Below are 26,109 nucleotides of genomic sequence, written 5' to 3' on the forward strand. Positions count from 1 at the left end.
CATCATCAGAAATCTCAATTTCATCTCCTGGCTCTTCCGTGCTCTAGATTTGAGAGCCAGGCAGAAGTTACACTTCTGGGAGAGGAGGGATTCTCCCAAGCAATGGAAGCATTTAGAGTGGCCGTCCCTAACCAGGACAGCCTCTTGGCAAGAGAGGCAGCGGTCTGAAGTGTGGCGAGCCAGGCAGGCCTACCCTGGCTCTCTGGAGAAGAGAGAGGAAACAAATTCAATCCTCTCACTAGTTAACTAGCTAACTCTATAACAACAACTAACCCTAAACTGCTAACACTAATTCTAAGAAAGCTGAACAATAGCAGCTGAGGCACACACAAGGCAAACACTCTAGGGCTTTGTCTCATGCTGGGGCAGTTGGGAAGGAACTGAGGGTGGTTTGCCAGCGCAGCCCTATATATCCTCACTGCATGGCATGAGGTTGTATAGAGCACATGCATGGACTGAACAACCACTGCTAATGGAAAATCTCCAATCGAGGGCTCAGGAGGCACATACACACCTGAAGTGGAGCACCTTAGAGTTGCCAGGTGTTTGGTTTTCAACTGGAACACCCAGTCGAAAAGGGACCCTGGTGGCTCCGGTCAGCAGTTAAAAGTCCGGTTGGTGGCACAGCAGAGCTAAGGCAGGCTCCCTGGCTGCCATTGCTCCCTGTGGCGCTCCCAGAAGCAGTGGCATGTCCCTTCTCCGGCTCCTAGGCACAGGGGCTGCCAGGGGGCTCCACACGCTGCCCCTGCCCCAAGCGCCAGCTCCGCAGATCCCATAGGCTGGGAACTGTGGCCAATGGGAGCTGCAGGGGCAGTGCCTGTGGACGGGGCAATGCACAGAGCCAACTGGCCGCACCTCTGCATAGGAACCGGGGAGGGGTGGGGAATATGCCGCTGCTTCTGGGAGCTGCCTGAGGTAAGCATCTTCCGTAGCTTGCACACCCTCCCGCACCCCAACCCCTTGCCCCAGCCCTGATCCCCCTCCTGCACCTTGAACCCTTTGGGCCCAGCCCAAAGAACCCTCCTGCACCCTGACTCCTCATTTCTGGCCCCACCCTGGAGCCCGCACCCCCCCTCCTGTACCCCAACCCCCTGAGCCAGCCTGGTGAAAATAAACAAGTAAGGGAGGGTGGGGAGAGTGAGCAACTGAGGGAGGGGGGGATGGTGTGAGCAGGGGCGGGGCCTCAGAGAAGGGGCGGGGCAGGGCAGGAGTGTTCGGTTTTGTGCTAGTAGAAAGTTGGCAACCCTAGAGCAACCATGGGGGACACTACTCAACGAAGAAGTTATTTTCCACTGCTAGCCATTCTCCTTCACTAATTTTCATACTTTAACAGATCAGATTGCTACACAGACTGATGAAAGATTGGGAAATAGATAAACTGGTAACTAATTGTGGAGCTAAGTTTTGTTTTTAGCCTTGTTACACAAGACTAAGACAGTACAAGGAAATTCATGGCCGAGGGCAAGCTCAGGTCTCAACTTGTAAGATGTGACCTTCAAAAACGCACAAAAAGCATTATCAGGCAATGACACTGTTCTTGTACGTTTGTATGTTGATTACCATCAACGTCTCAAGAAGTACCCCTAGCATGAGCGATCACAGCTTTGGATAAGTTATCTAGTAAGACATATTGCACAATATAATGCAGAAGAGTAGCCAGCAGCCCATGAATCTATGAAAAAGCCTAAAATAAAATTACAGTTTTTAAAAGTAAAAATAAATGAATACTGCTTCCCTGACAGATGACCGTCACCTGATAAGGACATACAGTTACTGGCAATAAAGTCACAGTATGTAAACATGCTGAGAATAGTCTGCAGTAATAGCATGTCGACATATGAAAAAGCCTTACACTGTTCTGTTTCTGCTCCCTCACCCTCTCCTACACCGGCAGAAAACCCACTAAAATCTTAGTATGCTGTGCTGCTATTCATACTATTTTATTTATTGTATCATTTTTCTAGAGAGCTCAGAAAGGAATTGTTTTATAAATTTAAATAAATAAAGTCTGATCATTAGACCTACAGGTCCCTCACATGTGGACTGAAAAATGACAAATGTCCAATGGGGTGTTAATATTAAGTGAGATTGAATCCTCACTTCTGTTTGCAAAAAAGCAGCACAGGTGGAAGAATTAAAGCGAGAAAGATAAGCCACCAGTCAGGTGTTGATCTTTCATCTAAAGCACTTGTTTATAGGCCACAAAGAATAGAAGAAACTAAGCAATGTCTAAGCCTTTTGCTACACAAAAGAGAAGAGTAACCCAATAATCCTTACCCCTTTTGTGATTCTCAGTCCTAACAAAACAGATTTTAAACAAAGGCTTGGAAGCTGTACAATGCCATTAATTCTAAAAAGGACATTTTAAAACCCCCCAATGAACCACAGAAAGTGATATTCAAATGATGCAGAGGGCCAACACTGCCTTAAGATGGTAAAATTCAGAGTTAAGGCAGAAAGTGTGCCTCAAGTCATTCTAGCAAGTCCAGCACTATACTGCCATGAAAACCTACCTAGTGTTCAAAACCTGCGACACTTGGGACATAACTTTGATTTGGGCTACGGACAGAATCTCAGCCTTCACTCTGACTTTCCTTGAGTTTTTGGGTCTTAGCTATTAGAACACTGTCTCATGGACGTGGGGAAGAGAAGTACCATTTTTGAATGTCAACATACAGCTCTCAAAAAATGTTTAGGGTCAATTTACAAATATCACTGTTTAAAGCAAATACCAAGTCCTTGCTATTAGAATTCTGGAACAAATAGGAATCCTGGTAATGAACAAAGCTGCCCATTTTGCTGAAAATATCATATTTTAATCCACTGATAAGATCTTACAGAAAGATTTTTATCCATAGATCTAAAAGCACTTTAAAGGTATCGCCCCCATTTTAAAGCTGAGAAAACTGAGGAACACAGGAAATCAGCGGCAGATGTGGAAATAGAATACAGGCATCCTGACAACCAGTTCTGTGCTCTGACCTCCCGGACCACACTGTCTCAAGAGTTACAAAGCAAAATCCATGTAACATTACACTACTGGAGCCAATCTGTTTAATAGGTTAGTGATCATTCAGAGATGTGCACTATTAAATGTAAATGTATACAGGTCATAAGATTAAAACAATAACTGTGTAATGTTAATAAACTGTTCTATAAAAACACTTGGTAACTGCTACCATTCTGTACAAGTGATGGGACAAATCGAAGGTGTCTGTCTCTCTCACCAAAAACTGCTCCCACTGACTGCACTCAGGCAGTCAGTGTCAATTTACAGGACTCATCTGATAGCATGGGACCATGTGATTATCAGATGTCTGGAGTTCTGCAGGATGCCATCTGAGCAATTCCAAACACCTTCCAGAGCAACAGATCATCACACTAATTGAATCCAAGCTGAGGATTCACCACAGATCTAGATTAAAGGGGTTTATCATTGACAGACATTTAACAGTCACAGTAGTTAAGGTACTTGCTGTAATAAAGCACATAAATTACCAATACTAATGAATCACTGTAATTTTTGAACATCTCTATCACCAAAGCAAGAGTAACCCAAGAGCTGAACAGGGACCACAACCCAGTCTTCTTATCATCGAACGTTTCTATTACGATAGTGCGCAAATGGCCCGATTGGGACCCCACTGCGCTAGGTTCTGTAGAGATATAGATAAGAGATGATCCCTATCCCACAGATTTTACAGTCCAAGAGATATGGTTTCCAAAATTAACCTGAACATTGTGATCAGTGAGGCCAAAGTTATGGGCAACCATAACATCACTGACCACTCTAACAGGTGCTCCATTTTCTGGTTTGGGTCCTTGTAAAATTATTCCTAATCTCACCCAAGGCCCTCTTGCTACTTGCTGTGGTATAAAGATGAGACTAACAGGAAAATGGATGCTGGCTGCAGTGTAGGACAGACAGGGATGCACATGGTAGAAAACTACCCAACCAAGTCTGAGGAGGCAGGGTTTGTACATTTCACAATGAGTTGATTCTCTGTTACAGATTATCCACTACCACTGCAACAGCTTGGCGGTCTCCTGCAAGAGGAGCACTATGCAGCATTCTACCACCTTAACAGCTATCATAGTAGTGGAAAATTCCAGCTGGCTAGCTGGATGCAACGAGTAGAGCTGATGGGAAAATATTTCCCCCGCTACGCCACACAAAATTTCAACAACAAAAAATGTTTTCATTGCAATGTGAAGCAGAAGATTTCAGCTTTTCATAAAGGGGGGGAAAAAATCAATGTTGGTGGCAAAAACCTGAAACATTTCTTAACGATTTTTTTTCCAGTTTTGGGTTTCTGACAAAACAAATTTGAGGAAAGCCAATTTTCCATTAGAAAGGAGTTCAGGAGAAAACTGAGTAAGACTGGCAGAGGCTGGTGAGGACACCACACACACTGACTGGCCCTAAGCTGGATTCGTACTAGGGAGAGAAAAGGGAGCTTCAAGACAAACCCTGCCTGAAGCTCTCATGCTCAGTGGTCTGGGGCCACTGCTTTTTTCAGCCTAACCAAATATCTAAGGAAGGATTTTCCAAATAAATCATGCAACTACACAGACAACTCCATTAAACTTCTCCATTAGTTTCTGCAGCATATCACCAAGCTCACTTTTAAACAGTCACCAGAAAGTCGAAGCTAAGGTCTCACCCCGGTCAGACGCTGAGAGGAGTGGAGCACTCAGCTCGCACTGACTGCAGGATTAATCATCCAGGTAACAGGGAACTCCCAAGATTCACATACTGCCCACTTAGCGAATACTGAATTCAGATTCTCACACTGCACAATGAAAAAACTCACAAGCAACCCATCTGCTGGCCCCAGACAGTGTCACATCTCCTGTTCTGGAGATAGGCACCTGACAGCGAGGGAACAAGATATGCGCTACAGCAGAAATTAGTCTCTAGGACTTTGTTTTAAACTCACACTCTGTAAAGGCAGCTAATCAACATAAAACAAGAGGTCTCTAAGAAAAGAATCTTTCACAATCAATAATTTAAATAGAAGTTCTATTAGTAGAATTCACTGGCATTTCAGAAGTTTCACCCACTCTGTTCAGCACATTATTGTGTAAGTTTAGCGGTGAGGAGTGCTTCACTCTCTGTATATTGCTTGTGAAACGCATTTGACAATGAAGACCCAAACAGCAGCAATCCATAGTGATGGAGGCTAATCACACATGACAGAGTTTTATAGTCACATGCTGGAGCTTAGATTCTATCCATCTTCATCTCACTTTAATACAGAGGTGGTGTACATCAACCGAGTCTGACTTGATCTTGATGCACTTGGCAGACAAAGCCTCACAGCCGCTCTATAAGGCAGGTCAGTATCATTATCCCCATATTCAGTGGAGAATATTGAAGGACAGAAAGTCTACGGCCAACGTTTTCAAAAGCCCAACCTGAGAAACCTAGGGACCAGCTGCCACAGGTTCTGAGCAATGGCAAATTCCTAGGAAAGTCAAGAGAAGCTGCAGGTGCTCAGCACCTGAAAGAAAAGAAGTTCCAAGTTGGTCACCAGAACATTATCTCCCGCTGACCAGCAGCAGTGGTGTAACCACACAGTGCATCCCACAAAATGGTGAGACACGGATGGTTTTGCTTCAGAGCCATCTTTTATGAGGCTGGGAGTAAACAACCTTGACTCTGCCACTGATTTACTGAATGACCATGGGCATGCCTTTTAGCCTGTCTGAGCCTCAGATGCTTGAGCTGTATATTGGGGTTAATACTTACCCAAATTTAAAAAGTGCTAATTATTTTTAAACAGAGTTATTTTCCCCTCTTCTGAAGCAATATAGATTTTTCAGTGTTCAATACTATTCAAATGACTTCAATGCACAGATAGGATTCTATATAAACTACCTGGGGACTCTGCTACACACAAGATTATTCAGATCCCCAAGAGAGCAAACTGGGTTCCAAGCAACTACCAAATCCAGCAAATCTGATCATTCCGTGATAAAGGAGTAGGGAAGGACCTGTCTGAGAAGCTGCAGCTACGTTACAGCTGGGCAATGACAGAAAAGAGAGGGCGAGAATAAAGCTTTGCTATTCCATAAGTGGCCATGTTGGATAGAGACTATTCACTTGTCCTTGGTTCCTTACAGCTTTTTAACAGGCCTTTTGGGTGACTGGAATCCTTCCCCAAGTGATGGGTTTACGGTGGTGTTTTTTCCAAACAACAGGCTAGATTCTGCTCTCAGCTGCGCAGATGTAAACCCAGAATAACTATTGACTAAAATGAAGTTACTCCCAGTTTACACCAGTATACGGGAAAGCAGGATTTGGTTCTATTATTTTTTAAACCTACTGTCCCACACGCAGATGTCCAGCAACGCTGGGCCATCATTATTCTGCATGTGGAACTATACCAGACAAGGCTCATGTTCCCCTCCCCCTCCAGCCTTCACAAATCTGCAGAAGCCTGCCAAATCCCAGAAAAGGAGGAGGGAGTCTCAGGGAGCATAGGAAGGGCATTCGCGAGGGTGTCCGAGAGCATCTTGCTAAGCCGGACATTTCACAACACTGAACAAATTGTACGTCCAGCTTAGTTAGGGGATGCTGCAATGGTCTTTCACTCCCCGAGCTGATTGTTAGCTTTTCATAGGAACCAGCAGGGAAGCACATGTGAAATCTCTGTGGTGTTGGTGAGCGTCCCCATGCCTTGTGTGACTCTGCATGTAGATGAAGCAGCTTCTTAGGCTTTCAGAGCTGCTGCTGCTTAGTTCTCAGAGAAGTCCTTTTCTCCAGCTTGGCTCCCTGCTGCGACAGCCCTTTTCAATCTTTCTATTTCTCCCCCACCCCCATCTCTTCTGCTGCAGAACACAGGGAAATCTGATTGAAATAAAGATCCAGGAGAACATGTTTTATTTTCTTCTCTTCAATCCATTTTAGAAAAGCTTTTTAATTGGTTTAAAAAGATGCTAAACAAAACGCAATGTTTTTCAGTCCTCTTGAACTGGTAATAGATACTACCTTTTAGGCATTGCTCAAAGAAACTCTGAATCATGGAGTTCAACAAGGAATTTAAAGCAAACTCAGAGTGGTTTTCTATAGCTTCTAAAGTCTCATAGATTTCATTTGCAATTTTTTTTTAAAATAGCAAACAAGCCAGAAATCCCAACTCCCAGGAGCTGCTATTTGACTAGCATTTTTAGTCCTGCACGGGAAGTGTAAAGACTAAGACAGCCTCAATGGGGAGAGGGGAGATCTGGGATGCAGCTTCCATAAGCCAATTTAACACAAGAGCCGTGCAACTTGATGCATAATAATACAGTGGCCCAGAAATGCCCCTCTTACACACTAATTTTGCCCATGGTAGTTGTGGGAAGCTGTTTGCAGATTAAGTCTCCATTCTGTGAGTGTCATGACGACACTGTGTGAATGTGTAACCTACGAACTTACACCCTGAGTATGTGTTCGGCTGTTTCCCACTCACCCCATCTTTGTGGTTCCTATAACTCTAGACCCCTGTCAGACAAACAATATGGTGCTCACTGCATGGCACGCTGACAAAAAAAATAAAGCCAAAAGGCCTGTTTGACAGCAATGTGAAAGATGACAGTTGCCTCTTCTGCTATTCAATGGCAACTCTCACGAGTGCTTTGGATATGCTTGGTAAGGGTCAGGGTATTTTGATTAGGAGTTTGAACTAAGGCATCAATCCTGCAGAGACTTATGTGCTTGCTTAATTTTATGGATGTGAGTAGCAGCAACGGGACTTAGGCACATAAGCCTGTAGAATCATGACCAAAATCAGCAGCTAGTGCAGACTAATCTCTCACCGTAGGAATGACTAATCACATAGTATTGCCTGCCAATAGTTCCCATTCCAAATCCCCACCTCTCCCTTCTGGTTTTTCAATCTCCATATGGAGCCCTGTGACTCTCTCAAACCCCCTTGCTTCCCCAGATCAAAGCCAATGTCACAGTCATCACCTTTCCAATGAAAGGAAACACCCTTTCCAAAAATTGCTCATCCTTTCCCTGCCTCATTGTGGGTTTGAGATATAGAATAATAGATTAGGGTTGGAAGAGACCTCAGGAGATCATCTAGTCCAACCCCCTGCTCAAAGCAGGATCAACACCAAATAATCATCCCAGCCAGGCCTTTGTCAAGCCGGGCCTTAAAAACCTCTAAGGATGGAGATTCAACCACCTCTCTAGGGAACCCATTCCAGTGCTTCACCACCCTCCTCGTGAAATTGGATATTAGGAAAAACTATCTAGATCTTCTCCACTGCAACTTGAGACCATTGCTCCTTGTTCCGTCATCTGCCACCACTGAGAACAGCCAAGCTCCATCTTCTTTGGAACCCCCCTTCAGGTACTTGAAGGCTGCTATCAAATCCTCACTCTTCTCTTTTGTAGACTAAATAACCCCAGCTCTCTCAACCTCTCCTCATAAGTCATGTGCCCCAGCCCCCTAACAATTTTCGCTGCCCTCTGTTGGACTCTCTCCAATTTGTCCACATCCTTTCTGTAGTGGGGGGGGGGGGGCCAAAACTGGATGCAATACTCCAGAAGTGGCTTCACCAGTGCCAAATCACTTCCCTCGATCAGCTGGTAACGCTCCTACTAATGCAGCCCAATATGCCGTTAGCCTTCTTGGCAACAAGGGCACACTGCTGACTCATATCCAGCTTCTCGTCCTTTTCTGCAGAACTATTGCCTAGCCACTCGGTCCCTAGTCTGTAGCATTCTAAGTGCAGGACTCTGCACTTGTCCTTGTTGAACCTCATCAGACTGCAGGGATAATGAAATGCAAATAGGGGCAAAAAATGAGCAGTGGATACACCTATCCAAATCTGGTGCACTTTGTTAGGCTCCTTTCTCCAAGTGACCCTTTCAGTAAGGCTAGACAGAGTTCGCTTCCATCACTAACTCCACACCAATCTCTTTCGGTATGAGATATTACCACCAATCATTCTAAGGACAGTCCTGTGTTTGTTTTTAAGGAAGAGCACTAATGCCCCAGAGCCTTGCTTACATTATTTAAGAGATCTTTATAAATATTATTTGAAGTTTCTTGCTAATATGGAAACACATTAGGCTCCTGAGGAGTGAAATGCACATGCTGATTCTTTTGATTTTTTTTTAAGCGATGTTACTTTCACAACCAAGTTAGGAAGGATGAAGGAAAGGGTGTAAGATTTACTGCATCCTGAAAAGATCTTAAACACTAGGAAACTAAAAGATAGCTTATTGAAAGAAACCATGGCTTCTAACTGTAACAAAGCAAAGAGTGCAAGGTATCACCCTATGTAGTTGAAAACCAAGCTAGGAAATTTAAAGTTTAGTTTTATTCCAAACAATGTAAAACCATATTTTAAAACTCCCAAGCAATACTGGAACAAACTGAAATGGTTTGTCTTATCTCTGCACTCTCAGTAATTCTGTTACTTAAATAAATGATTTCCTTAGCACTTTGCACATAGAGAAGAAGAAAAGGTCCTTGCGCACAGCAGGTTGCCATCTAGAGAGAACACGCAGTGAATGACGACAACAAGCCACGTGAGAAGGGAAAGAACAAGCAGGTTGAGTTAACTGATTTGTACTGTATACCTCGTTTTTCACTTTTTGTAAAATAGGTATGTTCTAAATGAATTGTTTTTCGGAGACACGTTATTACAAATATTAGTGTCCACTTGATTAAATTAACATGGTCGGGCATTTAAATAAGTAAGTAACTAGGCTTAGAAAAAAGGTTTTTTTCTGGAGTAAATCCTATTTTTTTATTCCTAGGAAAGCTACAGTTAAAGATGTTTACAGAGATGTTTGTAGGAGACCATTTAGGATCTGAGGTTTTAAGTGCTCACTTCATCTTAAGTGGTCTCCTACAACATGTATTAATTCTGCATATGTAACAATCTGTTCCAGCATGTATTTAACTGAGACACACTGCTCACCTTCTCCAGAAATGAAGAAAAGCTCTGTGAAGCTTGAAAGCTTGACCTTCCACCAAAAGAAGTTGGTCCAATAAAAGATATTATCTCACTCACTGTGAGTGCTTTGTACAGGACAAAAAGCTCTTTAGTAGAAGTCTTCTCTCTTGCAGTTTGTTGGTGCTACTAGCAGAAGCCCTGGAACTACGGTACTGTGCTCCAGTGGGAATTTTGTCACCCACTTCTATAATTAAACCAAGAACTGTCCTAAATAAAAGTTTTGATTTGTGCAGCATTACTACTTTATTTTCCAGCATGTGAAAATGAGAATAGGCTACAAATTTATTCAGGGTGTGTTGTTTGGTTCCTTTGCCACAGCCTTTCTTCAACTTCCCCTTATTCCACATTTCACAGGCTCATACAGTGGAACTCAAATGAATAGCCAGGAAGTGGTGCTAGAGACCCTCTCTCCTTGCCTCCCCTAAAGCAAACCAAGTTAAGTTGTCATTTGCAAGGTACCTAAACTTCACCATGTCAGCAAACATTAAGTACAAAGGCCTTCTGAGCCCAGTTTTTAACTAGGGAGTCTACCATCCGACTTTAAAAACATTCATTTTCACAGGTACCTGGGGATTTCGACGAGGCAGACAAGACACAAATCCATGCTCAACTGAAAACACTTACATACACCAGAGGAAATTCATTTTTTTTAAATTAGATAAGAGAGACAACTAGATCTGAGTTTGGGAAGATTAGAATTTACTGTTTGATTCTCAGACAAATCAATGACCAGAGAATTTTAATCTTCACTCTATAAACTTGCTGTGTATTCAGCATGCTGCCTTCTTACTTAAGCAATGTGCAGCTATCCAGGGCTGAATGTGTTGCTAAATAAACAACAATGAATCAGGATAAACTCAGTTAAAAACCTTTATTCAGCCAATAGCAGTTAGCCACTGCTACAATTAATTGTCCATCAGCCAGGCGTGAAGACCTCTCCTGTAGGATAGTTCTAGGAATGACAATGATCATGGAAACTCTCCTCCTACCATACAACGTTCTTACCTGAGGAGGTGCCTTTTTTAGCAACACGAGAAGGGCCTGCAAAACCAAGTTGGAGAATCGTGGTCCAACAGGAACATAATCTGGAAAGGAAAAAACACGAATAAACACGATAATGTTGTACAGCAGGAATCAAACGTTTCTGGTTCACTTTTCAAATTCCACTGTGCTCCTCAAAGGAAAGCAGAGTGGTTTAAAGGGAAATCTTCACTCTCAACCTTGCAGTCACAATGAAGCAACGGGAAAAAATACTGGATTTTAAATTCAGTGATCACACTGTTCCTATTTTCTTGTCGCTTGTGAGGCCCTGCTGTACGACTGCTTCTCCACAGTAGCCTTTCCTTTCACTGCAGGACACCTCCCATATTCTAGTTCTGAATATTTCCTGAACAGACGCTGCCTTATTGTAAGGTATGTGGGCTAAATAGAGAGGAAATCATTTTTCTTGGATGACCTAAATCTGCACCCACAAAAGTGCATTAATAACCAGGGCTTTCAATATAGAATCATAGACTATCAGGGTTGGAAGGGACCTCAGGAGGTATCTACCTCCAACCCCCTGCTCAAAGCAGGACCAATTCCCAACTAAATCATCCCAGCCAGGGCTTTGTCAAGCCTGACCTTAAAAACCTCTAAGGAAGGAGATTCCACCACGTCTCTAGGTAACCCATTCCAGTGCTTCACCACCCTCCTAGTGAAAAAGTTTTTCCTAATATCCAACCTAAACCTCCCCCACTGCAACTTGAGACCATTACTCCTTGTTCTGTCATCTGCCACCACTGAGAACAGTCTAGATCCATCCTCTTTGGAAGCCCCTTTCGGGTAGTTGAAAGCAGCTATCAAATCCCCCCTCACTCTTCTCTTCTGCAGACTAAACAATCCCAGTAGTTAATTTTCCTCCAGATTCCTAAATGGCCCCCTCAAGGATTGAACTCACAACCCTGGGTTTAGCAGGCCGATGCTCAAACCACGGAGCTATCCCTCCCCGCTGTCTATTACCTGAAAAGTGTCTGTCTCTCTCTCTCTCTCTTTTTTTTTTTTTTTTGGCATATCCATTAACAAAAACAAATACTGCAGAAATCCAATTCCAGGAACCCAAAAGCATTAAAAAAAAAATCAATGAATGCATCAGACCTGTAATACAGGTCACAACTCCTGCACAAACCATATTCCTGGACTTACAGTGCTTGAGTTATATGGTCACTCTACTGTTCTCTTAAGATTGTCTTGGTTTCTACAATGGACACACCTTGGGGCAGCTGCCCCACTGCCTTGCCCCTTGTACAGCAAGTCCCAGTTGTGACGAGTGGGTGTAAAATGCTAAGAAGTCGGAATTCTGCACTTATTCAGACTGACGGTACAATAGAACCTCAGAGTTACAAACTGACCAGTCAATCACACACCCGATTTGGAACTGGAAGTACGCAATGAGGCAGCAGCAGAGACAAAAACAATAAAAAGAGCAAATACAGTACAGTACTGTGCTAAATGTAAACTACTAAAAAAATAAAGGGGAAATTTAAAAACGATTTGACGAGGTAAGGAAACTGTTTCTCTGCTTGTTTCATTTAAATTAAGATGGTTAAAAGCAGCATTTTTCTTCTGCATAGTAAAGTTTCATTGTATTAAGTCAATGTTCAGTTGTAAACTTTTGAAAGAACCACCATGACGTTTTGTTCAGAGTTACGAACAACCTCCATTCCTGAGGTGTTTGTAACTCTGAGGTTCTACTGTAGTATTTTACACAGTTGTAAATGTCTGTTCAAAGGTGCAAGGCAGTGAAGAATCAGGCCCCTTTCTGACTTGTTAATTAAGACTATAAATCTCATTTAGTTTAAAATGATGCATATGGAGGCTGGAGCACCATGACCAACTCAAATACCTTAGAACAAGATGAAGCCAACACTGAGGTAGAAGACAAGAATATTACTGCTGGAGTTCAGAAATGATACATCTTTAGACCAACATGGAGGATCAATTCAAGGCTCTTGAATCATCATACTTAGATTAGACTCCATACGCGCTTACGGTTCCTGAATCATTTCTGGTTTGTAACACTACCTTGTCTGTTGCACGGGGCAACCAAAATTCTATGACTCACCTAGCAGCCTTTCAATGTCATCGACTACCACACAGCTGAGCTGGGACTTGTATGCGTCATCAAAGATCTAGGGAAAAAAACAATTTATTATTGTCACAATCTCATCATAAGAGATCTCCAAGACCGTCCAATTATATACATGTGAACATACCTCAAGTTCCTCGGACACATGGCCTTGTGTACTTTTGTGATGCTATGTGTCAGACTGCACCTCAGACAATTTCAGGATGGCTGAGGTCAGTCTATCAACCAAACAGGCAGCGCATGAACATGCAACTCAAAATCCCAGCACGTAACAGGAAAAAGGGGTTTTGAAACATTAAAAGGCCTATATGCTTGTCTGTCTTACCTAAAGCTTACCATCTCCCGGACAGCTTAGGAAGGAGCCTGTCCTTCAGATCCAGCCTGTCTCTGTATCTGTTTCCCCCAAAACAGCCCCCCAACAACTGCCCCCCACTCTCCCCAGAATCCTCTTTTTAACTCTTTAGTGTCTTTTTGATTTGTTAGTTCTAGGCAAAAGAGCTCTGTAAATTATCTGGCACTTGTAAATAGCATCTTCACAGCTTAACAGCACAGGTATTGTTTCTTAACCTTCAGCACTGTTTACCCAGAGGTGTAACTCAATGTGCTACCCTCCCTCTAACACCTTATTATTAAACTAACTCCCACACCGTAAACATTTCAGTAAATATTTCTCATGACCTGGTGACATGCAGTACTGATAAATTAACATGAATCAGTATTTCTAAATTATTCCATATCTGCCCCATGTCCATCACAGCAAGAACTACGGTGATCTGCAGCACTTTGAGGCGGCAGCTTTATTTAAATTAAAAATGGAGGCTTTTATTGAAATAAGTATGAAAAAAATGGTTACCTATCTTTTGGTACCTGTTGTTCTTCGAGATGTGTTGCTCGTGTCCATTCCATTCCAAGTGCACACGCGCCCACACGCACAGCTGTCGGAGAATTTTGCCTTTGCCGTACCCGTAGGTTTGGCTGTAGCACCCCTTTGAATGCTGCGCTCATGCGTTGGCATATTAGGTACTGCCAGCCCTACACCCTCTCAGTTCCTTTTTGCTGACAACTCTGACAGAGGGGTAGGAGGGCAGGGAATGGAATGGACATGAGCAACACACCTCGAAGAACAACAGTTATGAAAAAGCAGGTAACCGTTTTTTCTTCTTCAAGTGCTTCTTCATGTCGATTCCATTCTAGGTGACTCACAAGCAGGATCCTTGGAAGTAGTGGCTTGAAGCATGCTCTATCGAGGCCAGCATCATCCTGGCCAAAAATCTAAGGCAAAAGTCTCCGATGACTGTGCATGTGGGCACACACATACCTAGAATGGAATCAACACGAGCAAGCACTTGAAGAAGAAATGAATAATCCGACTGATGCTGAGGCTTATCTTATTTATTTTGATATTAAATTCAACTGACTTTCCATTGTTTCCTTGTAACGGTGCAGGCAGTGACTGAGCGCCCCACTGCATCCCCGTGTGGCCTTGCAGGTGGGCACTGCTTTACCTTCCTCAAGGGGAGCAGCACAAGACTTACTTTACCAGCCCAGGGCAAGGAGAAGCCAACATACTATTAATAAAATACAACTTCCCATTTTAATCCGGTTTCACTCCAAGAATCATGTAACAACAGTTCATCAGGATCCAGGCTCAGGGTTCCCCAAACTTACAGTTGAGACCTAAGTCTCTGAATCAGGTCAGGTGTGTCTCCAAGTGCTTGAGCGCGGAATGGTCACCCACTGCAGCCTGCTTGGCTTCTACTCCTCTCTATCTCTGTCTCCTGTTCCTGTTTATATACAACTCAGCGTCCAAAGCCAGACAGGGCCTTGTTGATTATCCCCAGGCTGCAGGCTTCAGCCTGTCCCTTACACAGTGAGTACCCCACCCATCCCCTTTTTTTTTTGCACTCTTTTCACTTACCTCCCTCCCAGGCCCTGTCTACTGTCCGTTTCTGACTATACAGGCACTTCAGTAGGACAAATTTCTTAGTTGATTTCACTAGAGCTGCTGGCCAACCACTTTCCCTGCACCATTTCCTCCAAGCTGCAGAGCACCTCCTGCTTAGCAGCCCTGAGGAAGTCTAAGTCCATTGGTCATATTTTTGTCTGTGTCAAAGTATGCAGAGACCAGAAGTTGTGTTCCCCAATGTCTCATGTAGCTCTTACATCAAACAAGTTCCTTGAACATGTTGTAATTCAAGGTTAGTCCTTCCAGCCACATCGGAGACAATTAAGAGCACCAGGCTTGTCCCATTGATGAATAAACATAAGACCACTCCCGGTGTCTTCAAGAGTAGCCTGGCAAGATACACTCTCAGGCACATTCTTCAGAGTTAAGATCATCCTCCATCCAGCCTAACTTCCTGTCCGAGTTTCAAATTACTACTGACCACATCTCATCCCTGCAGCCTCCAAAAAATGACTTGAGAGCCCATTTCTGATCCTCTTGCATTGTGTGTGAGATGGGTTCAGCAGAGGAAGAGAAGGTTACTTACCTGTAACCAGAAGTTCTTCAAGATAGAATCATAGAATCATAGAATTCAAGATCAGAAGGGACCATTATGATCATCTAGTCTGACCTCCTGCAAGATGCAGGCCACATAAGCCGATCTACCCACTCCTTTAGCAAGCGACCCCTGCCCCATGCTTCGGAGGAAGGCGAAAAACCTCCAGGGACACTGCCAATCTGCCCTGGAGGAAAATTCCTTCCCGACCCCAAATATGGCGGTCAGCTGAACCCCGAGCATGCGGGCAAGACTCTCCAGCCATACCCTCTGGAAAAAGGTTAAGAATATCATATCATTGACCCATTGTACTATTTACCAGTTTGGCACTTAATTGACCTATTGACTAAGCCCGTTATCCTATTATACCATCTCCTCCATAAACTTATCTAGCTTAATCTTAAAGTCATGGAGGTCCTTCGCCCCTACTGTTTCCCTCGGTAGGCTGTTCCAGTATTGCACTCCCCTGATGGTTAGAAACCTTCGTCTAATTTCAAGCCTAAATTTCTTGACTGACAATTTATATCCGTTTGTCCTCGTGTCTACATTAGCACTGAGCTGAAATAATTCCTCTCCTTCCCTGGTATTTATCCCTCTGATATATTTAAAGAGTGCAATCAAAGATGTGCTGTCCCTATTTGTATTCCAAACGTGGGTGCGCATGAACACTGTGCACTGGAGCCAGAAGGTTTGTAGCAGTGTCTGCTGACCCACACATGCGTCGTATGTCTCTCCTGTTCTTCGAGTGATGGTCCCTATATGTATTCCAAATGTAGGTGTGTAGCGAGCAGTGATCAGTGTGGAGGCGGGTGCAAGGATGTGAGAGTAAGTGCAGTCTGTAGTATGGCAAGGCCCCAGCGTAGTGGGATGTGAATGTGTGTACTGAGCACCACGTTGCTGCCTGACAGCTGTCTTGCCATGAGACATCTCCCTGTAGTCTCTGTCCTTTCACTGCTTTCTCTTCTTTATGCCTTTACTCCTCCACTCCTAGAGCTGGGTGACTCTGATTCTCAGTCAGGAGGTGGACCTCACAGCCTCGCCTCCTCTCCCTTTGCTGGTGTTTGGAGCCATTTTCCTCCTCCTCCTCCATCTGCCTCAGCTCCTGATCCATCTCCTCCTTTAGGGGGGAGGGATAGCTCAGTGGTTTGAGCATTGGCCTGCTAAACCCAGGGTTGTGAGTTCAATCCTTGAGGAGGCCACTTAGGGATCTGGGGCAAAAATTGGTCCTGCTAGTGAAGGCAGGGGGCTGGACTCGATGACCTTTCGAGGTCCCTTCCAGTTCTAGGAGATTGGTATATCTCCAATTATTAAAAACCGCTTCTAAGTACCCTGAAGATGTGACTCTAAGGCAACAAAATCTTATGCAGACTTGAGTGGTCGGCTCTCTGGCTCAGAAGGCCTGTGACATTGTCCAGCTCACCCTGAAGTCTGGTGACTTGCATAGCCAGCTCCAGCTGCACACTCAAACTTAGTACATTTTACTTTCAGTTCTTGCATCTAGGCTTCCACCTTCTTGTGCTTGTGTTTAGAGTCCTCTTTGCTCTGCAGAAGAATCCTCACCCCAGTGGACAGTTCTGCACGCTCACTCTCCAGAGCCTGCTTTGCCATCTCAAAGTTCACCATCAGTTGTTTGGTTCCTTCCAGCAGTTCTATCAGCTCCTTCACTGCTTGTATTTACACTGCCTCCTCTCCAGGATTTGTGTCTGAGTCTTGGCCTCTGAGACTAAGAGTCCTTCAGTACCTACTGGCAAAGGGTTTGCTGGTATGTAATAGCGACTGCTGACAAACTCACTGATGGGTAACAATTAAAAAGTTGTATGCATGCACTAAAATTATGTTTAGAATCTGTGTCCCAGGCAGGGTTGACAAGCAGCTTTTTCCTAGACAAAGGAATTTTGATTTACCTGTGCTGCAGGTTCAGTTTTATACTTAACCTACGACACAGGTTAATCATGATTATACTTTTGTTTTATTTGTAGCCATTTTCAATTTATATTATCTTTGCTTAGTATCACTTAAATCTCTGTCTTTTAATAATAAATTCTTTTTCTTGTTTTACTATAAATTCATACCAGTGCAATATGTTAAAGTAAAGTGTGAATCCTCCTCAGCTGAGCCAACAAGCTGGTGTGTATACTGTCTCTGGAGACAGCAAACCTGGCAATTTCTGTGCGTGTCTAGTGACAAGGGCTGGATACTGCAGAGGAATGCTCTTCCAAGGAGTTTGGGGATTAGGGAGTATCAAGGGTTACCTGCAAGGCAAAGAGTCCCAGGAAGTTTGTTTGGCTAACACACTGAGGTGATATGTTGCTGTCACTCAGTTTAACACCAACAAATCTCTTTTTTGTTAAGGCAGAGGGTGTGACATTCTATACCTCAGGGGAGCACCCTGTAGCCCTCATATTCCTCATTTACATATAATTGTGATATTGCATATAAAGCATTACGTGAGGTATCATGGGAAAGGTTATGATCTGCTGAAACCCATTGTTCCATCTAAATATGTATATCATCAGTGCATATGACGTTATGAGAATGTGTTGTATGGTTCCCACTAAAATATGCTATGGCTTTGGGAAGCACCCAGATACTATCTCTCCAGAGACAATGACAAGGGAGGTAACCAACACCCGGATGGGTGCTAAACAGACATCACCAGCCATTCTCCAGCAGAGAAGTTACAATTCAATGACTCACCTACATAAGGCCACACACCAGGGGAATTGCTCAACCTTGCCTGGTGACTCAGCAATGCCCACCCAGAGATGCCTGGACTTGTGGTCTCCAAGCACATGGACTGAGGGTATAAAACAGAACACAGGGCACCATGCTTGGCCTTCTCCTGCCCCTACCTATGCTACAAGCAACAAAGACACTCAAAAGACTGAAGACTCCAACATAGGGGACTGGCCCAGGTTTGTGCAACAGTGGAGTCTCTAGTGTACCTTCTGGCTCCTTTTCTAGTGCTTCCGGTTCCTCTCTCAGGCTACGTCTTCACTACCCGCCGTATCGGCGGGTAGCGATCGATTTTTCAGGGATCGATATATCGCGTCTCATCTAGACGCGATATATCGATCCCCGAACGCGCTATCGATTCCGGAACTCCACCACCGCGAACGGCGGTGGCGGAGTCGACATGGAGAGCCCCGGACATCGATCCCGCGCCGTGAGGACGGGTAAGTGATCAATATAAGATACTTCGACTTCAGCTACGTTATTCACGTAGCTGAAGTTGCGTATCTTATATCGACTTTCCCCCTTAGTGTAGACCAGCCCTCACTCCTGCTTCTGGTTTTCCACTTTGCTTCTGGCTGCTCACTCCAACTCCAGGTCTCCTTGAAGTTTAGTGACCTGAGCTCATGGACTGCTTTCTGTGCCATGTTTTTCTGGGTTGCATCCTCTTCCACCTTAGCCACGGCTGCTTATAGTTCCTCTTCCTTCTTGGCCAATTGTCTTATGAACTCTGTGATATGAGCCTGCAGATCAGCACTCTGAGCACACAGATCAGTAGAGTCTTTCTTAAGTTTCCTGCACATTATCTCTAATTCCAACCACTGCCCTTCTTTGCGATCCTGGGGCTCTTCCATCTCTTCCTTGTGTTAGTGCTCTTGTGTTCCTCTGTCCTCTCCTGAGACATCATCTTTAGCCTTTCTAGTGCCTTAAACTGTTCCATGATGCACCTGTTGTCTCAGAGGGATTCTTGCAGCTGAGTGTCGAGGTTGTCCCCTGGTACCCTGGGCATCTCTTATTCACTCTACTGCTGCTTAGCACTACGATATGGTCCCTCAGCAGCTTCATCTCCTGGATCTTCAACATCTAGATCTGGTCCCAGCTTGCAGAGCCATCTCTTGCTTCTGCTGCTGGCTCTGCAATTGGTCCTGCGCCTCAAAGAGACTGCACAGCGGCCTGCGATGCTGTTGCAGTTTCTGGTTCCAGAGTTGCAAAGATTTCCACTTTTCCTCCAGCTAAGACTTCGCCTGTTTATGCAAGTACTACTGTCCTTTCTTCAACTATTGGGCTTCTTGGAGGCCAACTTGGGAGTTTCCTCGGATGAATGTTGCACTTGCTTTTCAGTGTGTGGATTCATTTGCCCCATCTTAGCCACAATCAAATGGCTGTCTGTCTTTTAAGCACTGGATTTGTTCCTCTTGCTTATCCAGGTTGCGTAGGAAAACCTGCATTTGGGCCTGCAAATCTAACTGTTCAAGACTATCAGAGCCCTCTGAACCGTTGACCTCATTTTGGTCTTTTCCCTAGTTCCCCCAGCTCGGGAACCCTGCAGCCATTCAGAGCAGCTAACTGTCTTCTTCGGGGTCCTGTATCAAGTTACTCAGGCTCCACAGCCTGCTAAACAAGAACATGCATACGAGGAAGGGGAGGAGCTGGGGGTAAGTCTACTTTCAGAATGGAGAGCACAATTTAGGGCAAAGTCATTTTTCAATCCCATGTCAGAGTGCACAAGAATCAGGTTCAGAAAAATACACTTATACCCACGGTACCTTCTTCATAGCTTGGCACTTTGCAGTTTCAGAAAAGCCAATTGTCTTATCAGGAGAACAGATCTTAATAAATGGAAAGTTGGATTCTTCTGCAATCTTTGCTGCCAAAGCAGTCTTTCCACTATGTGGGGGACCTGGCAGGAAGAGATACAAGAGATTCAAGTCAGAAAGAGGGAAAAATAGATTTTGCAAGGCTCAAGGTAAACTGGATGGACTTGAGCAAGTTAATAATCTTATTCACAGGGACCTGACTTTTTAAAGTGACTCTCTGCTCTCCTTCCTTAGCTCCTGTACAGCATTGCTTTCCAAATGGGCTCATTCACAGCAGGGCTTCTCAAAAGGGGTCACGAGGTTATGTGGGGGGTTGCAACCTGTCAGCATCCATCCCATATCCTGCTTCATCTCAAGCATTTATAATAGTGTTAAATATATAAAAAAATGTTTTTAATTTATAAAGGGTGTCACACTCAGAGGCTTCCTGGCTGAAAGGGGTCACTAATAGAAAAGTTTGAGAACCACTGATTTACAGAGACTATTTGGACTCCAAAGAGTGCAACTTGCAAAAAAACCCAAGAACCAAAAATATCCTGCGACTCTCATTGAGCTGGCTGACTACTACAAAACACTGGACACATTTGCTTGGATTTTAAATGAATTTTCTTAAATTACATTGATGCCCCTTGTGCATTTGCAAACGAGGTGGCTGGCAGAAATTCTGTGTAAATGTAGAAAATATCTGTGGAAGGCAAAAGTGGAGTTTGTAACAGGAAACTCACACCAGAAACCTAATTCAACCAGGTATCAAAAACATAACATACATCCTATTTGCCCAACCAAATGGACTAAATACAAAATGTAGGTGGGTCACACAGTAGCAACAAACTGCTCACGAACAAGCAACAAACGAAAGACTTACTCTCAGGAGCTACTCAGTGAATAACTTCAAGTAACATATCATAGAATCATAGATTATTATGGTTGGAAGGGACCTCAGGAGGTCATCTAGTCCAACTCCCTGCTCAAAGCAGGACCAACCCCAACTAAACCATCCCAGCCAGGGCTTTGTCAAGCTGGGCCTTAAAAACCTCTAAGGATGGAGATTCCATCTCCTCCCTAGGAAACCCATTCCAGTGCTTCACCACCCTACTAGTGAAATACTATTTCCTAATATCCCATGTGATAAAGCTCTGTCTTTGTCTCCATGGGTCCAACGTTTCCGGGCAGATTTCGCTAGTCTCAGAGGCTCACTGTGACCATCCACGTAGCCCTTCCCTCTCTAGAGGCAAGAGTCACAGCTTAGTGAGCCATTTTCATCATAAGCCAGCGAGGGAAGTGAGGAGAAGCTACCCTCCCTCGCACACTCTCTGTTGTCTTCCAGTTTCAGTGATTAATCGGGGAGGGGAGGATGGAGCCCAGGCCTACCCTCTACCTGGGCTCCAGTCCAGGGACCCTAATAGTAGCAGCTATGGTAGCTGACTATTTGGAAATAGGATGTGTACAATTCCCTGGGCCACTTCCCCACAGCAGCCCCCACTCAATATCTCCTTCAGCGTTACCTCAGGGCCTCCTTCCTTGCGCTTGATATGAATTTGTACTGCTTAGTTCCTCCAACGGTGCGGCTTCCTCCTACCACTCCTGATATGCATGCCTCACTGACTACTGGGAAGCTTTTAACTAGTTCCAGCCAGCCCTTGATTGGCTTCAGGTGTCCCAATCAACCTAGCTATCTCCACTGCCTTCTAGAAGGATCTTAATTGGCTCTAGGTGTCTTGATTAACCTGGAACAACTGCCATTTGGTTACCATGTACCAGGGTTTTGTTTAGCCTGGGGCTAACATACTTGTTCCTCACTATTTTACTATAGCCATCTGGCCTTGCCTCATCACACCCACCTGGACCTCCCCCACTGCAACTTGAGACCATTGTTCCTTGTTCTGTCATCTGGTACCACTGAGAACAGCCGAGCTCCATCCTCTTTGGAACTCCCCTTCAGGTAGTTGAAGGCTGCTATCAAATCCCCACTCACTCATCTCTTCTGCAGACTAAACAAACCCAGTTCCCTCAGCCTCTCCTCATAAGTCATGTGCCCCAGCCCCCTAATCATTTTCATTGCCCTCCGCTGGACTCTCTTCAGTTTGTCTACTTCCTTTCTGTAGGGGGGGGGGGCCCAAAACTGGATGCAGTACTCCAGATGTGGCCTCACCAGTACCAATCAATTCCCCTCTATTCAAGGTATCAAATCAATTCAAAGTCAAAACCAATCAAACAGGTTATTAGTTACAAATTATTCACCCTGCTCTAGTGTTCCAAGAGGAGGCACAGGATGGACAATGTCCCAGTCTCCCTCAGAACCAGATAAACCTATTTTAATATCTGATGCAACAGTCACTCATCTAGTCATTTGGCCAGTTACTAATGATACTTTTCATTCTGATAAGTGGCCTTCACACACTACCGGATGCCTAGTCCACGTACTTGTATGTGATAACTGCACAGATTAGATTGTGTGTGTTACTCACTTTCAGAGAGTAGTACCCCTAAACTCACCTTCTAAAAGAACGCTAACCAGCGGAGTGCGGTCACTGTTTTTGGTTTGCTGGACAAGCAATTCTCCATCTTCCAGCACCCTTGTTACAGGGTCTCCCCACTGGATAATGCCATTCATGATATAACTTGCGTAATCCTCCTGGTTCGTTCCAAATGCCTGTGTTTCGTAAGATGAAAAAATTATTCTCAGTAGTGAGTCTTGTTTGATCAAAGGAAAACATAGCATGGGCCAGTAGACAAAACTAGAGTGACAGGTGCTCTGGTGGGCTTTTTCAATATAATTATGAGAGATTTTGGTACACATTTTAGCTGAGTGAGCAGTTAAATCATAGATTTACCAGTGATGTAGTACAGGTTGTCCTAAAGGACCATAAAATAAGATGTTAGTGCCTATTTAGCATATGGTAACCTCAGTAATCAAATACAATATCATCATCTATCCCTATGTAAATTACCATTAGGTTCTGAAATCATCTAGGCTTTACTAAAAGATATCAAGTTCTCTTCATCAGAGCCCTAATCCTCCTGCCACTGAAAAATCTCTCATTGATTTCAATGAGATTAGGCCAAAGACCAACTAGTGTGTACTGCCAAGGGAAAGGCCCACTCTTGCAATCGCTCTATTTAACACTTCCCATGCGCAGAGAGGCTGCAGAATAGAGCCCTAAAATGCTAGGAAAGAGACAGAGTCTCAGTTCATTCCTGTTGAACAGTATTCAATTGTATTAAGCCACAGAAATGATCTCAAAAGCCATGCTGCAACATTACATTTGTGCATGTGCACAGATCTGAAGTGGTTGCTGTATTCGTTGACTAAGGAAGCACGTGTTCTCCTCCAGCGCGCACTGCTTTACTATATGAATTAAATAGGCCCCACTCACCGGCTTGATATCATTCTCCAGAGAGGCTAAGAAGTCTCCCCTTGTCACACGCAGACACTCTGCCGTCTCCATATTCACTTCCACTTTGGTGGTGGCCTAATTAAATTACAAGGAAATGGGTTAACATACAGTCTGAGAGTACGTTATCTCAAGGATGTTGTTCAACATCATCCTGTATTCTTAGGATTTTGATTCTGTAGTTAATTATACACCAGTAAAACCTAAAGAAATCTTCTTTAGCAACACATTTCAAACACAAATATTGAGTACTCTTGGAGTAGTTTTCATCTCCAGTGTGAATCATGGCCATTAGCTAGTTCTCACGTCCATGTCAGGTTGTGAAGCAGTAACATTTTACAGGGTGGGAAACGGAGGGATGGAGTTTAAGGGCCTCATCCTGCAGGGTGTTCATCACTTCACAAGATGTGGTCCTGGAATTCCTGGCTCTCACTTCTCCACTCTGACCATGCTCCCACCCAATCCCTCAAGAACTGTCTTTTTGGATCTAAGAGAGGCCAGACATGTCTCCAAGTTCTCCTGGAGAACTGCACATCTACCAACGTGATATATGCCATCATGTGCCAGCAATGCCCCTCTGCCATGTACATTGGCCAAACCGGACAGTCTCTACGCAAAAGAATAAATGGACACAAATCTGACATCAGGAATCATAACATTCAAAAACCAGTGGGAGAACACTTCAACCTCTCTAACCACTCAGTGACAGACTTGAAGGTGGCAATTTTGCAACAAAAAAACTTCAAAAACAGACTCCAAAGAGAAACTGCTGAACTCGAATTAATATGCAAATTAGATACAATTAACTCTGGCCTAAACAAAGACTGGGAATGGTTGGGTCATTACAATAACTGAATCTATTTCCCTATGTTAAGTTCTCCTCACACCTTCTATGGGCCATCTTAATTATCACTTCAAAAAGTTTTTTTTCCTCCTGCTGATGATAGCTCATCTCAATTGATTAGACTTTTCCTGTTGTTATGCATACTTCCACCTTTTCATGTTCTCTGTATGTATAAATATCTCCTGTCTGTGTGTTCCATTCTATGCATCCGAAGAAGTGAGCTGTAGCTCACGAAAGCTCATGCTAAAATAAATTTGTTAGTCTTTAAGGTGCCACAAGTACTCCTGTTCTTTTTGTCTTTACATAGGAATTTTAAAACCCTAAATGTTTGATCTCTTGCTTCTTTTCCTATATTTACATCAGATGAGATGAGAGCCCATTTTAATTTAGGATCAAACTGCCTTCTTAAAAATGGAACAATTAATACTGTTTAGAAGAGCTGAACCCAGCTGGGAAGTCTCACACATACCCCTCACATCAAGAATTGCCTATTCCAGGTGAAAAAAGGAGTCCCATTTCCTTCAGTTCAGCTCTCCCAAGAACTAACAGGTAAGCTGTAAAAAGTAGTGAGTAGGAGTATATAGATCCTAGACTGGCAGAGACACTGGGGCCCTTCTCATCCCTTACAAATGGCTTGTCAGTCACAATGAAATGCACAGGTGACACTGGTATGTCATGTTGTGTTGCCCACACTACAATCACAGTGCATTTTAACTCACTGTCAACATATTCTCAGGAAAGAGCCTTCACAGGCTGCAGAATCTTTTCATCAGAATGTGAACAGCTCCTTTCTGTACAAACCATCCTCACTGACGGCACTTTGAAATCTTGACTGCCCTGGGCAGCAATGAGGAGTCATACATGGATTTAAAGCAACTTTTCAGGTCTTAACATGATGGAGATAAAAGAACTGGCTCTTACAACTGCCACAGTTGCCTACAGATCCTGAGCAGTGGTTCGCAGATACAAGGAGAAGGTGTAAGTATGAAGGGGGACAGACGTCAATAAGATGTGAAAAAAATGATTTTCCTATAAAGTGGTGAAGTCAAGTCTGAAACACAGTAACTTCGTTTTACTTACTGTCATCAGGGGATGTGTCTATCACAGCATACCTTGGACAGATTTCGTGATCCTTTCTATAGATTTCCCATAATATGCGATTTTAGTTTTATATTTGTTATTTTGGGATTTAAACAGATTTTACTCTTTTTCTCCAAACTGAACATATTTCACAGTGAAAGTGACTTCTGACCCTTACTACACCAGGCACCAGCAATGTCTACAAGGACATTTAAATGCACCATGGTGATTGAATGGCTCAGGAGATTAGTATTTGGGATTCAAAGACCTTCACTGGGCCCAAATCCAGTCGAGATGCTGACAGTACCTGAAACTCATTACCGCCTATACATCTCATGCTGTGACTTGTGAAGGTAGCATTAACTCTCAGAGTGAGAGTAAGTTGTCTGCATGTATTGTAAGTATTTCAGCTTAATTTCTGTCTGTGCACCCTGAGACACGATGGACACATCTGACAAGTCCAATCAATGAGTGTTTTCCCTCACTGAGTGTCAACAGAGGCGCAGAGTTATGGATGGACCATGGAGACCAGACTCCCCTATGATTCCTCGAGATGGCATTATGAGACCAGGGCTGTACACTGGTAAAGCGGGGAAGTTTATATTGCCTCTGGCTCATACACAGACCAGGCACGGCATGACTAGAGATT

The 26,109-nt window shown here is 43.9% G+C and overlaps 1 protein-coding gene across 3 annotated transcripts in view; it reads right to left on the minus strand.

The window, feature by feature from the left end:
• NSF (N-ethylmaleimide sensitive factor, vesicle fusing ATPase) overlaps window positions 1-26,109 on the minus strand; it is a 154,264-nt gene that overhangs the window by 23,458 nt on the left and 104,697 nt on the right. For all 3 annotated transcript variants that reach the window (XM_044999730.1, XM_044999729.1, XM_044999727.1), the window contains exons 13-17: window positions 23,519-23,614; window positions 22,638-22,794; window positions 20,091-20,224; window positions 13,067-13,133; window positions 10,969-11,048 (exon numbers count right to left, since the gene is read on the minus strand). In XM_044999730.1, the coding sequence (XP_044855665.1) occupies window positions 10,969-11,048; window positions 13,067-13,133; window positions 20,091-20,224; window positions 22,638-22,794; window positions 23,519-23,614 (534 nt within the window). The remainder of the gene's footprint in view (window positions 1-10,968; window positions 11,049-13,066; window positions 13,134-20,090; window positions 20,225-22,637; window positions 22,795-23,518; window positions 23,615-26,109) is intronic.

This window comes from Mauremys mutica, chromosome 25, assembly GCF_020497125.1.
Source record: "Mauremys mutica isolate MM-2020 ecotype Southern chromosome 25, ASM2049712v1, whole genome shotgun sequence".
Lineage (NCBI taxonomy): Eukaryota > Metazoa > Chordata > Testudines > Geoemydidae > Mauremys > Mauremys mutica.